The sequence below is a fragment of the Hoplias malabaricus genome, chromosome 13 (assembly GCF_029633855.1).
Source record: "Hoplias malabaricus isolate fHopMal1 chromosome 13, fHopMal1.hap1, whole genome shotgun sequence".
Classification (NCBI taxonomy): Eukaryota; Metazoa; Chordata; class Actinopteri; order Characiformes; family Erythrinidae; genus Hoplias; species Hoplias malabaricus.
Window position 1 is genome coordinate 38,729,905 of NC_089812.1, and position 14,731 is coordinate 38,744,635.

The 14,731-nt window shown below is 44.9% G+C and overlaps 1 protein-coding gene across 1 annotated transcript in view; it reads left to right on the plus strand.

Annotated features, from left to right (window-relative positions):
- The first annotated feature begins 2,467 nt into the window (after window positions 1-2,467).
- usp43b (ubiquitin specific peptidase 43b) overlaps window positions 2,468-14,731 on the plus strand; it is a 175,403-nt gene continuing 163,139 nt past the window's right edge. Inside the window, exon 1 of the mRNA XM_066641551.1 lies at window positions 2,468-3,569. Within this exon, the coding sequence (XP_066497648.1) occupies window positions 2,898-3,569 (672 nt within the window). The 5' untranslated portion in view covers window positions 2,468-2,897. The remainder of the gene's footprint in view (window positions 3,570-14,731) is intronic.

Sequence of the window (14,731 nt, forward strand, 5' to 3'; positions counted from 1 at the left end):
AGCAGAAAGAAGTCAGAAATAATGGACGTGTGTGTGTTGTTTACAGGCTCTTAACCAGAGGATGACAGAAGGCAGTACTTCTTTACTTCAGTAAAAGTAAAAATATTACTGATAAAATATTGCTTGAGGGGCGGCACGGTGGAGCAGTAGGTAGGTGTCGCAGTCACACAGCCCCAGGGACCTGGAGGTTGTGTGTTCGATTCCCACTCCGGGTGACTGTCTGTGACGAGTTGGTGTGTTCTCCCCGTGTCCACGCGGGTTTCCTCCGGGTGACTGTCTGTGAGGAGTTGGTGTGTTCTCCCCGTGTCCACGTGGGTTTCCTCCGGGTGCTTCGGTTTCCTCCCACAGTCCAAAAACACACGTTGGTAGGTGGATTGTCCGTAGGTGTGAGTGTGTGAGTGAATGTGTATCTGTGTTGCCCTGTGAAGGACTGGCGCCCCCTCAAGGGTATGTTCCTGTCTTGCGCAAAATGATTCCAGGTATACTCTGGACCCACCGCGACCCTGCACTGGAAAAAGGTTACAGATAATGAATTAATGAATGAATGAATGAAGGATATTGCTTGAGTACAAGTACAAATTTGTAGCTGAAAAATCATTTCAAGTATCAATAGCTTTAAAAAAAATCCAGCCCCCAGACTCCAAGGAACTCCTGAAACACAAAAGGTGGAAATCCTGGGCAAGGGTAGTCCTCACTCCCTGCAAATCCCAAACGTGCAATCTCGAAAGACAACCTCCAACCTCTCACCTGATCTGGGTTTACTCCAGATTAGAGTTTACTGTCACCAGGTTTCTGTTTCCAAATTTCAGTTCCTTGTGTCCAGGGAGCTGGATGTGTGTGTGTGTGTGTGTGTGTGTGTGTGTGTGTGTGTGTGTGTGTGAGAGAGAGAGAGAGAGAGAGAGAGAGAGAGAGAGAGAGAGAGAGAGAGAGAGAGAGAGAGAGAGAGAGAGAGAGAGAGAGAGAGAGACCCAACTTCAGACTTCCATGGATCAACAAAGGCTTAGCTGTAATTAAACAGTAAGGGGTCTGCTTAACCTACACAAGCCGTAATTACGCACATTGTTATTAACCTGTAATTATTATAACCTGGAACCCAGTCAATGCAGCACAGGCCAGCTGGATTTTGGCAAGTTTTGTTCATGGGTTAAATGCTGGCCCCACACTACCCTTCAGAATCTGTCAAGAGACCAGGTTGTGTAGGAAGGCCAATTGAAAACACACAATCTCTGTAAATTAAAGCCAGTGTAAACAATTCTGCTGTATTCATGTCAAAATAAGCAGTTTGTTTTTATTTAGAAGCTTAGCATCTTTAAATGTGGAAAAGTATTGTTTACCCTGTGCATGGCTGAAGTTTCACCTGCCTGTAAGTTTTTATTCACTGTTCAAATGACCAGAAAAACCCAGCTGTTGTTTGGTAGCATTATCAGTAGCCTACGCATTTACCTTCTTCTAAAGTTAGTGAATGGAGTAGGTTCAACCGTAAGTAAATAACAAGACAAGTCAATATTATCCACCTAGTGGAATCTTCGTCTCTTTTAATGGATTTCAATGTTCGCAATTCTCTCTACAATCTAAACACCTCCGGGTGCTCTTTCCTGGCTGAGAAATCCTGAGCCATTTTGAATGGAGACATTTTGTTTTTATACTCCATTTACACAGCCAATGTTGTGTACACTGGAACTTTGTCCTGCATTCAAACTGACCAGAGCGCTAGCAAATCCTAGCAAACATTCCCAGAATTAAAATTGTATTGGATTAAAATAGTGAGCATCTCTTTTAAGCCCCATTGGGCCCAATGTGGGCTTCATAAAATGTACTGGACTGCACTAATCCCTCTAGCCCAGGGGTCGGCAACCTTTACCACCCAAAGAACCATTTGGACCCATTTTACACAGTAAAGAACACTGGGAGCCACAAAACCCCTTTGAAATTTGAAATGAAGTAACGTGGCACATAACAGGGATTTTTTTTTTGCCTTTGTGTTATGTGCAACAAAATATTTTTAACTCAAAAAAGACGTTGTGTTGATGGTCAAGTAAAATACTCAGTGTCTATTTGAGTCCTTGTAGTAATCTGGAAAAAAAACGCAGAACTGAAATTATCCACTGGCAGCAAACAACACTGCTGTCATCTCTCTGCGTGCCGTCATTATTTTACTGGCGCCGTGCAGTCAGCGGTCAAAAAGGTCAAGAAACCGCACACTGGCGGGTGTCGCACGTTGGAAGTTGTGACGTGTATTAAGAGCGACAAAAATATTTTAAATATAAAATATTAAACTATTTTAGATGTTACAAGATCGCCATAATCTTCATAGAATTACATTTTGAAAATAAAATACATTTTAATTAAAAATACTCAGTAATTATTTTCAAAAGCTGAGCCTCATCAGAGGGATCAAAGAGCCGCGGATTGCCGACCCCTGCTCTAGCCCATTCCTTTCTTGAATTCACAATCCTTGTGAATCACACTACAGAGTAAAAGACAGGTGGGGATACGAAGGGACCCTCAATAAAGAGCCCATTTTTAATCGTGTTTTGACTTGTTCACAAGCGTTATCGTCTGTTTTTAAACGTTCGTTAGCTTTAGCATTCACTCGAATGCTCGCTGAGGCAGTGGGCGGCTGTGGTGAAGCGCGAGCGCCTCGAACTCCGCGCCACTTTTTCAGTGGGAGTTGCCGCCACAGAGAGAGAGAGAGAGAGAGAGCGCAGAAAAGTGTGTGTGGAGTCAGTGAGCGCTGTCAGAGCCGGACAGCGGTTAAGTGAGAAGGTAAAAGGAGGTGAAGGAAGCGAATAAAGAGACTAAGATGCCCGCCGCTTCGTCCCGTCTTCATGTCCGGAGATTATGGTCGTGTTTTCGGCGGGAAGAGCCGTGGCGAGCGTGAGTGAGGAGCGGGAGAGATGGAGCGGGGCGAGCAGCAGCAGCGCGAGAAGAAAGCTAAAGCCAAAGCGGCTAAGAGTAATAACAACAGTGTTAGCAACAAGAAGAGGAAAGAGAAGAAGAGCAGACACCCGGCGGGGAAGGCTTTGTTCCGAAAGAAGTCACTGAAATCTGTAGGAAGTTTCGTGAGTAAAGTGCTGAGGAGTCTGGGGGCGTGGGCTCACGGCGGAGAGACGCCGGTGGGCTCCGCGGCGCTCACCGAGGAAGAGGACGACGACGGGGGCTTTCGGGACGGAGGGACAGCGGCGGTCTGCGGGAACTGGAAGGAGGACAGCCGCGGGGGAGTGAGGGGCTTCTCGGCGGCGAAGGAGAAAGAGAGGGAGAGGTTGTCTCTGTCGTACGGAGACAGGACTCCCGGGGTTCAAGGTTTGAAGAACCACGGAAACACGTGCTTTATGAACGCGGTGGTGCAGTGTCTGAGCAACACGGACCTGCTGGCGGAGTACCTGGGTCTGCAGCGCTACAAGTCCGACCTGAGGAGTCTGAGGAGAGCGGAGGGAGTGAAAGAGGAGGGGGAGGAGGGCAAGGAACAGCAGGACTCTCGGCACGGAGAGGTCACCGAGCAGCTGGCCGCTCTGGTCCGCGCGCTGTGGACGCTACAGTACACGCCACAACTCTCCGTGGACTTTAAGGTGAAAAAAAGTTCACAGAGTCTAGACCCTTTCACAACTCTGCCTCATAACAACAGTAGATAGTAGAACACTGTTGTTGCTAGAACCATTAAACCAGTATGTATTTCATGTAGAAACATAGCCTGTATCTTAGCACAAAGTCTTAAAGTTTGTAGACACCTGCTTCTCTAAATTCTGTCGTCAATCAAGGGTCTTAAACCTCCCCTTCCACTGAACACCTAGTATTTAAAGTTGTCATGCCTCTATGGAGTTTTTAATGTGGTAGAGCATGTACGCTTTAAAATTGTAGCATCCCAACAACAGTCTCAAACAGGCAGATTCAGACAGCCAAGGTTTCTTACATCATAAACCGAAGCAACCAATCAGCCTGCAGATGAGCCTTGGAAGTATGAGTAGCACAAGAACATTGGTGAGGTCAAGTACTGATGGTCAAGTACTGATATTTAATGCAATGGTGGGGTGGGGGGTGCGTGTATATCCCTGTAGCTGATACTCGGCATAAGGAATGCTCGTTTTAGGTTCATGTGCAGCTGCTCCTGAGCATCCCGCTCGATTTGTGATGCATGTGAAGATCACACAACCTGTGTTTAAGCGAATGAGTGGATATGTCTTTATTGTGTGCAGCTTAAACTAGCCACATTCACCAATTAGACGTGGGGTCTACATACTTTTGGACATAGAGTGTAGATTATTAGCAATGCTAGCAATACCTTTTTATGTTTATAAATCAAACCTAATCACACACATCTTCCAAACAGCCTGAAGTTATCACAGTCTGAAGCAAAGAAACATCCATGTGCTGTGTACAGAGCAACACACACACAACTAACCGAGTGTGTAACTAATCACTGCATTGACTGCATGACTGTCCTTTTTTGCCAAACAAGACGTCTGGACATTCATTTATGGACCATTATCACTGTATAAAATGTGCAGTATTAGTCAGAAAAAAAACCACAATTGGAAGTAGTCAACAAATAGTGGAAAATCAATATTTTCTTTAAGGGTGAGATCCAAATCCAATATAAACATAGTTTAAGTTCATGAGAAGTTCAACTGATACTAATTCTCAACCATTAAAGGTTAGTGCGCAATTATAATCGACTCATATTTGGTTCTCTAATCACGTCTAGAAGTCAAGAGTGAACACTACCGAATCGAAGTTACAGCCATATTCCACAACACCCGTGGTATGTGGAGTGTGTGGAGCAAGAAGGGAAAGTGTGGTGCAGAATAGAAATGAGATGTTTGCGAAGTTTTTAAAAGCGAGAAATGCCACCCCGTGTTTTGGAATGCTCAGAAACACAGCCGCTGAAAGATAGATGGAACAATAGAACCTGTCTGAATGTGTGCCTTCACTGCTGCAGGGCTTATGGCATTGATTTGCTTGTCTGAGAAAATGAAACATAAAGATGCAAGTTGGGGATTATCCATGTTATCAGTGTATCTGGTTACAACAGCCTCTGAGTGTGCTGATAAAACACAGAGAGCCTTCAGACGGCTTCTTTGATTGGCGGTTGTTAATGCCGTGTGCCGGAGTCCAAAACTGTGAGCTGGAAACCCAGATGTGTGTGTGTGTGTGTGTGCTGGAGGGGGGTGGTGGTGGTGTGTGTGTGTACACTCAGCTATAATTTTTTATGGTCTTGAAGTTTATGCACACAATGAACCTGGACCATTGTCTGTACACAACGTAATTTCTACTTTAGAACAAAGTAAGTGGTGCAGGATGGGGGAGGACTCTACACATTGTCACTGTAGTGTAGCAGACATTTGCCTTGACAATGCTGTTTTACAGACAATGAATGAATGAACATACAGACATTTATGTGGTTTGTTTTGTCACGTCTGTGGCCATTTTGCCTGTGATTTAGAAGTCATTCATAACTCCCCGTTTCGAGTGTTCCTCTCAGAATCTCAGTTTCAAGGGCTACGAAGCCCTACCACTAGGCCCTACACTCCTACCCCAAGGTTTGAGACACCCCTACCCCTAGGCAAAACGGAGTGAGGGCTAAGTTGTAGGGGCAAAGTGTGAAGAGTGGGAACCACGGAAGACGTACACTTGAAGGTCCCATGCCAGTGAGGGCTAAGCCAACGATCCCAAAACCATCAAAGCTTCCTGTTAAATTCAAACCCGATGCAGATACAAAAACATAGAAACCAAGCCAATGTATTAAATGTAGACATTTTAGTACAGTAGCGACACGGTCGAACAGCAGGTAGGTGTCGCAGTCACACAGCTCCAGGGGCCTGGAGGTTGTGGGTTCGATTCCCGCTCCGGGTGACTGTCTGTGAGGAGTGTGGTGTGTTCTCTCTGTGTCTGCGTGGGATTCCTCCGGGTGCTCCAGTTTCCTCCCACAGTCCAAAAACACAAGTTGGTAGGTGGATTGGCGACTCAAAAGTGTCCGTAGGTGTGAGTGAATGTGTGTGTGTGTGTCTGTGTTGCTCTGTGAAGGACTGGCGCCCCCTCCAGGGTGTATTCCCGCCTTGTGCCCAATGATTCCAGGTAGGCTCTGGACCCACCGTGACCCTGAACTGGATAAGGGTTACAGATAATGAATGAATGAATGATTTTAGTACAGTAGCCTAGTACCACTTAATTTATACTTGTCCAGAGAGCAATTAATATACCAGCAAATATCTGTTAATATTGATATGATTTTGATATTATCACATAGGCCTTGACCTGTAGCAGGGTTTTGAAAAATGTAGTTTTTTGTCTGTGTCTTTGGCTTTTCATCCACTGGTGGAATAGTGCTGGTTTTAATATAGCTAACAAGAACGGTTCCATTTTTACAAATAACTGTACAGTAACACTAACACTATAATGAACAGAGGTGTCAGAATGTGCTACGGAGGTCACTGCTACATTCAGCACTCCCACAACACAGATTCCACCTCCAGTGCTGTCAGGTTTGGATGAGACCGGGCCTCTAATTGGGTCGGGTTTTAAAACAAACTGGTTGTTGCAGGACAATGGCAAGAGATGATTTGTTGGTCGGGGAAATCGCATTTGTTGATGAGGCAACTGTAATGAGATCCCTCGCCTGACAAGTGTGTTTTTATGGTTTTATGGGGACAGAGATTTAGAAACCAGCGCTTGTGTGGACAGGGTATGTTTTAATACGTAGAACACGCAGTCATCACTGGCAGTTGTTTTTAAGTTTGTGAGTTACACACATTATCTTCATAGCGCAGGATTAATACGCTTGCTGTCAGCTTGCTGCGAGGTGAACTGATCCATTATGTAATTGCAAAAGCTTTGTGTTGAATTAACAGCCATTCAAACAGGGTCTGTGGATGGGGCATGGCTGTACATAACCCAAATAGAGGAGCAGAAAAGTAGGGGGAGGTCTGTTAACATTGGTGTTTCACAGGTTCAGGTCCCTGTGGACTCCACCACAATAGGCCACTTCACAGAGGGAACAGACATCCCATGCATTCATCTTAAGTTTTACAGCTGGCTGAGCCGTGTATCTCGAGGTGGGAGGGACTGAACTTAAGATGATACAGTGTGAGAGAAATCCACAGAAGATTACTCCACTGGAAATATTAAGGCATGGAGGTGATGTTCATATAGCCTGAAGGTATACCCCGCCCCGGAGAAACAGAAGCCCCATGCTGTTTGCTGACTACTGCTTCTTACTCCCTATATATATATATATATATATATATATATATGTGTGTGTGTGTGTGTATGTGCCTTTACTTCAGTGTCATCTGCTTCTGCAGAAGGCTGGTTCATACTGCTCTTTAAATGCACTTATTGTGTTACAATGACTGGCTCCTGGAGCACAACCAGTTAATATAGACCTGTATGATATGTGGGCAGTACGTTGGATGCATTACTAATTTTAGGCCTAGGCCACACTGGATGGTTTGCTTTTGTTGTTCATTTCCTGTAGCTATAAGCTAAGGTAAAAGGATAAGAGGCTAGCATTTTGTTTGATGAAGTACAAAGATAGAATGTAGTGTGTCTAGAAAAGAAGAGGTGGGCAATAATGGTCCCCCTCTGTGTTTGGACAAATATTGGTGCACATCTGAAATCAAGAATATTAATGGGCAGTTTAGAGAGTTCATCCCCCTTTCAGGGAGTATTTGATGGTTTCTGCCAGAGTATTATTAGTCAGTTACTGATGGATTTGGCTGATGATGATTACTTCTCCACTAGCAGGAGGTGATATGGCTCTAAAATAATATAATGATATTTCAGATTATTTCTGATTATTCGGCGGCACTGTGGCGCAGCAGGTAGGTGTCGCAGTCCAGTCACACAGCTCCAGGGACCGGGAGGTTGTGGGTTCGATTCCCGCTCCGGGTGACTGTCTGTGAGGAGTGTGGTGTGTTCTCCCTGTGTCTGTGTGGGTTTCCTCCGGTTGACTGTCTGTGAGGAGTGTGGTGTGTTCTCCCTGCGTCTGTGTGGGTTTCCTCTGGGTGACTGTCTGTGAGGAGTGTGGTGTGTTCCCGGAGGAAACCCACGCAGACACAAGGAGAACACACCACACTCCTCACAGACAGTCACCCGGAGGAAACCCACGTAGACACGGGGAGAACACACCACACTCCTCACAGACAGTCACCCGGAGGAAACCCACGCAGACACAAGGAGAACACACCACACACCTCACAGACAGTCACCCGGAGGAAACCCATGCGGACACAGAGAGAACACACCACACTCCTCACAGACAGTCACCCGGAGGAAACCCACGCAGACACAGAGAGAACACACCACACTCCTCACAGACAGTCACCCGGAGGAAACCCACGCAGACACAAGGAGAACACACCACACTCCTCACAGACAGTCACCCGGAGGAAACCCACGCAGACACGGGGAGAACACACCACACTCCTCACAGACAGTCACCCGGAGGAAACCCACGCAGACACAAGGAGAACACACCACACTCCTCAAAGACAGTCACCTGGAGGAAACCCATGCGGACACAGGGAGAACACACCACACTCCTCACAGACAGTCACCCGGAGGAAACCCACGCAGACACAGGGAGAACACACCACACTCCTCACAGACAGTCACCCGGAGGAAACCCATGCGGACACAAGGAGAACACACCACACTCCTCAAAGACAGTCACCCGGAGGAAACCCATGCGGACACAGAGAGAACACACCACACTCCTCACAGACAGTCACCCGGAGGAAACCCACGCAGACACAAGGAGAACACACCACACTCCTCACAGACAGTCACCCGGAGGAAACCCACGCAGACACGGGGAGAACACACCACACTCCTCACAGACAGTCACCCGGAGGAAACCCACGCAGACACAAGGAGAACACACCACACTCCTCACAGACAGTCACCCGGAGGAAACCCACGCAGACACAAGGAGAACACACCACACTCCTCAAAGACAGTCACCTGGAGGAAACCCATGCGGACACAGGGAGAACACACCACACTCCTCACAGACAGTCACCCGGAGGAAACTCACGCAGACACAGGGAGAACACACCACACTCCTCACAGACAGTCACCCGGAGCGGGAATCGAACCCACAACCTCCAGGTCCCTGGAGCTGTGTGACTGCGACACTCCCTGCTGCGCCACCGTGCCGCCCATTGTCAGAATATCACTTTAAAAATTATATCCGTATTATCGAGAATATATTATATGCCACAGCCCTATTCTCCACTCCACTCCAGCTCTTTCTAAAGGTGTTGGGTGAAACTCAGTCATTCCACAGAACACAGTTCAGTTTGATTAATATGCAGCAGCTCTAGAGGATGCTATTTTATTTCTTTATTTCTTAATGGATGGCTCTGTCCTTATTAGATCTGCACCTGATTCATGTGAGGCTCAGAGACTCTGCTGTTCTCCTTCATTTCTCTAGAAACTATTGCTATCTTTTTACCGTAAGCACTTTCTCATCTAAAGGGTTGTTGTAATGTAAGTTGATGCTTGTCATTCACTCAGCCACATCTTAATTAAGCCTTGATTAGATATTCCTGGGAGTTGGTAAAAAACTATAAAGTCGTCTCATGAATTACAGCACATGCTCACGTATGTATCATCACTCAACACAGCTCCTATATTTATGATTGGCTTAATGGAGGCCTTAGAACAGGCGAAGAGAGTCATGTATAAACAATTAAATTACACCATCGTTAAAACCTGCTGCCCCATTAAGTATTTGGCAAGGCCAGCGTACTGTAACTATTAATCATTCTACGTTTCCCACACAAAGAGCCAACATCTAGCAAATCAGGAGGTGATTAACAGGTGAACATATCCAATGAAACGCTGAATTTCTGATCCTGATGTTTGCTGTAGTTAATGCCATGTGTTATAAAGCAGTCTATTTATAATCAGTGAAAATAGGTCCTGAGTGACATAATGAGAACACAAGAAAGAGAGAAAAAGCATTAGAAAAAAAGGCTTAAACTGCTGCCAGCAGCAAAACACAGCAAACACCGCATAAGCAAATTTCCAAGTTCTAACAAACTGTGTCTGTGCATAACTTAGAATTTAAGGAATTTAAAGTGCGATTAGTAAACACCCTACAGTAGCCCAGAGAGTCAAACATGGCAATATTTAAAAAGTTAAAGGAGCAATCTGTAGGATATTTACAGTACTTATCATAAAATGTCCAGGGTGTGATCATAGATTAAAGAAACAGTCAAAGCTAAAACACTACAGCCTCTCATAGCATTGATAAAGCAGTATATTCTCTTTGAGAAGTGCCCAGTCCAGAGTGGAGCTCCTATGACCCCCCCCCCCCCCTTTTGTCCAATCATTTTACAGTCCACTGTGTGTCCAGGTCTACAAACAGAGTCTCACAGCCATGAAATGACCAAGTAATCAGAGTTAATGTTATATTTCACCAGACCCATAAAGCCCCACTGCCCTTCTAAACACCTCCATGACCAGAGACAGAATAAAATGAGAGGAGACTGGCCTTGTGTTTGAAAAGTGGAGGCAGTTTACAAGCAGCAACGCTACAGAACAGAGCCAGCGCCGGCTCATTTCCTGCTGAACGAGTAACAGCAAATAATTTCTGAAAAAAATATAGAAATACAAAAGCCTATGTTTAGATTAAAAGGGGTAAAGGTCAGAGGTTTTATCGGAACTCGAACCCACAACCTCCAGGTCCCTACAGCTGTGTGACTGCGACACCTACCTGCTGCACCACCGTGCCGCCCCAAGTCTCTTTAATAATTACACATTTGAAATTAGAATAATGAACTTTCTCAGCTGCCTTTTTGCGTGGTTCGGTTTAATAAAGTTGTTTTGCTTTTTCCTAAAGCAGAAAAACTCAAAGCTGTTTTCACCTGGAGATTTAATAACGCCCGACCCAAAGCCTGAGACACCCCACATATAAAGACGTATTTGACCGATTTTTCTGTACTTGATCGTTGTTAGTCCTCAGTGTCCCCACAAAACATGATCTGCTCTGAATGATACACCACAGACTTTCAGATTGCACACACTGACAAACGGCTCTGCTCCTCAAAACCTTGTGGGATTTTCTTGTGAACTGCTACAGCGTGAGAGCAGCCGGGGGTTTCTTGCACTCTCTGGCTGTGTCTAAAACAGAAAGCTGCAGATACTTTGCTCCCTTGCTGTCTCAGAAAGCAGCATTTGGAAACAAAGAGGTTTGTAACTGAGTCACAGGACACCTGTACACTAAAGCGTTCTCGCCAGAACAATTACAACTTTGAAGATATTGTAGCAAAAAAGGAATTTTTAACAAGCTTTAAATAGACACAACTCTGCGCCTCCCTCCTTCAGAACACTGCCTCAGTAACAGCACTCCGGTCATTCAGACATAGCTTAGATGAAAGCAAACATACGAGACGGCTGTGAAATAACCCTCTCGTTGGTTTGCGGTCTTTCAGGCATGACGTTAATGTCACGTTTCACACCTGAGTGTCAGCGTCCACCCCACATGACTGGATTCGGAGTCGTAAATATTGAACAGGTTTCATATTTCCAATTCACAACGTGACGGCTCGAACCACACTGGGAGATAATCGGAAAAATTGGATTATGTACTGCTCACACTACAGGACAATCTGGGAAGAAAATCATTTACGATCTCCCTAAAATTGTCCTGCGATTGTCTGGAGGAGCAAATCGGCTGCTGAACCGTCTGGATTGTCCTGTAGGACGGGCCAGGCTTTTGGCCAGGTCTCTGACTTTTAAGCAAAGATCTATACTGTTTGCCACTGCGAACTCAACTGAGCATTTTGACATAGTGTGTTGCCTCTGCCTCTAACAGCCTGTGACCCTGACCTCTAGTGTCACAACAAAATTCTTGACATAGCTGTAGTGTGATAAAAGTGTTTGGAGGCGGCCTGTGAGCAGAAACTCAAACAGAGTAGCTGTTTAATGGGTAGGTGACCTGTGAAGTGGTGAGACATAGCTCGAATGACATTTCTTAGGTCTCAGAATTAGGTTCTGTTTTGTTCCATGAAGTCTCGTTCAGTGCCAAATAAGGCCACTGTGTAGCCCCTTTGAGGAACAAATCACTAATATATTTATAAAATAAAAAATAATATACAGGAGGTCCTCGGGTTACGTCAGTCCCGAGTTACGATGTTCCGTGGTTACGACACATCTCCCATTTACTGTATAAAGCCTTGTTTTGACTTAAGTGGTTTTGCGTCGTAAACGTCGTAACGTGAACTTCGTGTGTGGTGGCCGGAAGAATGCACGGTTACCGCGGCTCGGGACGGAGGAGGATAGGTGTGAGGATAGGATGAGTGCTTTATGTACAGTATGTACGTATGTTCCGACTTATACCGAAAATCGGTTTACGACGTGACGTAGGAAGGGATCAACGTCGTAAATCAAGGACCCCCTGTATAATATATAAAATATACATATATATAGATTAAATATATAGATTATATAGATAGATTAAAATATTAGAACAGTGGAACGAAAAACAGTAGCAGCTCTGATGGAGTATTATCACAACCCGTGGTTGTCATGGTGCATTTTAAAAATACAACATATAAATAATTTAAAACCATCCAGTGGCAGATTCCATAAGAAGCAGCTGAGAAGTTTCAATGAGGGGAATGATTAACTTGAAACAAAATGGAGGAAGATAACGAACTCATAATATAAACATGTAGAAGAAACTGCAGGGCCATTTTTTTTCCCAGAATCTGCCTGTTGTTTTTAGCTGCCCCCAGTACGAGGGGGTGAAGTGCTTCAGTCTTAGGCCTTAGAGATGTCAAGATGCTGTTAAGCTGGAATTTCTGCTGTGCCATTTTAAAACCCTATTGAAGCATATGTGAGCTATGTTTATTTTCTGAAGCTTCAGTACTCACTTAAAAACAAAGTAAATGGGCCAACTGGACCTCCTGTGGAAAACGTCAACAGATTATATGTTCATAAACCATCCCCTCGATGTACATAGTCTTGAGAATCACACATTTCCATAGAATTATATATACCTCATTCTTTATTTAAAAAACAAAACAAACAAAAATGTTAATTACAAATTAATTTATTTGCGTATTTTGTACTTTTATATAATTTTGCCCACAGTTTTACAGGGGGTTACACCTCCTTTTTCATAATTTATCACAGTTCCCTGGGCTCGTCTGGGCTGTCTGAACCACCCTGTTTAAACGGATCGGTTTCAGTAACTACTGAGAATGTGCGTCTGATTACTTTCATGTTCGAGAGCCAAGAAACAAGGGGCGAAAAGCTGGCTTTTAGTCATTTAACCATTGCTCCAGCTTCAGTTTTCATTATGTGCTCATATTTTTTTCAGTATCAGTTTACTCCATATTTAATAAGTATCTCTGCAGTTGTTCTGTTTGTTTTGCTTGGCTTTACCTTGTCTTTGTGTGTCTCATGAACGTGGGTCCAACTCCGTGATTGGAGAACCTCAGGCTGGTCCAACCCTGTGATTAGAGAGACTCAGGTGAGGAGACAGGACCACTCTGAAGTGAATGCTGTCTGTGTAAGAAGCAGGACAAAATCAGAATGACTCGTTTCACCTTAAGTCCTGCATCTCAAATGCTGGGAGGGTCTTCATTCTAGACACTTTAATGTGTCACTAACTGAAGATCATTTACCAGCTCAGCGTACTTGGAGGAGAAGAATAACTCTGATATTTTGTTACTTGAGCAGAGGTGATTGCTCTAAGACTGTAAGGGAAGCTCAGCCTCCCCTAAAATGTCAAAAAATAAGTGATCAAATATATACTGTTGTGTGTACATGTCATTGAATAAATATGCACTTCAACACGCTCAACTTTTGTTCAGAATCAGCTTCTTATCACTGGTAAAGACGCGGCTTTCCTCTCAATCATTCCCGCAGCTTCACAGTGCTTTAAACAGTGCAGCGAAACAAGGCGAGTCATTGGATAAATGCTGGGCTTTGTCCCGCCCATCGGACGCTCAGCGTCTCTGGGGGGTCTATGGGGCAGTGGGCTGGCCTCGGCTGGCCCGGACGCTCAGCTTCTGCATGATGATTGGATGATCTGTCTGAGGCTGAATCCCTTTTTGATTGACAGCGAAATGAGCGAATCAGCGATCCTTTGGTGTAAAGATCTGTGGGAGCATTACATTTTCATTCTGTTCTGAGTTGAACCGGAGACCGGAGGTTTTTTGTAGCTGCTTGTGTTTGGAGACTGACTTCTATCACTCTTTCTGACTTCTATCGCAGTTTCTGTCCAGCGGGTGCTGCTGAGCCCCTCCACCGTCACAAAGCACTCACAGGAGGACACACTTCACATGGGCCAAGGCCGTTTAAGCAGCCTAGCTCTGCTGGCCATTGAGAGGACACTAGTCAAGTCCCTGGAAAAGACGCCTTGTTGGTACGACAGGGTACAGATCATTTTCTTAAAAAGGAACGGAGGGTAGAATTTACGTATAAATAAACCGACACATTTTATGACGTAGGCCGAAATTGAGCTTCCCCTCCTTGAAAGACCAGCATCCGCCACTGTACTTGAGGTATGTTAGTTAAGTTCCTAATCGGTTCCTGATGTGTATATACAGGTCTTCATCTACTATAAGAGGGTTTACATTCAGTGTAGGTTCTGTAAACTTAAACACATCTGGTTCTTGAGAGAATTCCCACTTGAAAGGTTCTTTATGGGAAGCAAAAGAAGCCTTTAGTTAGTATCTCTGTATGAAAGTGACTTCATATTATGGGGTATTGTTTAGCT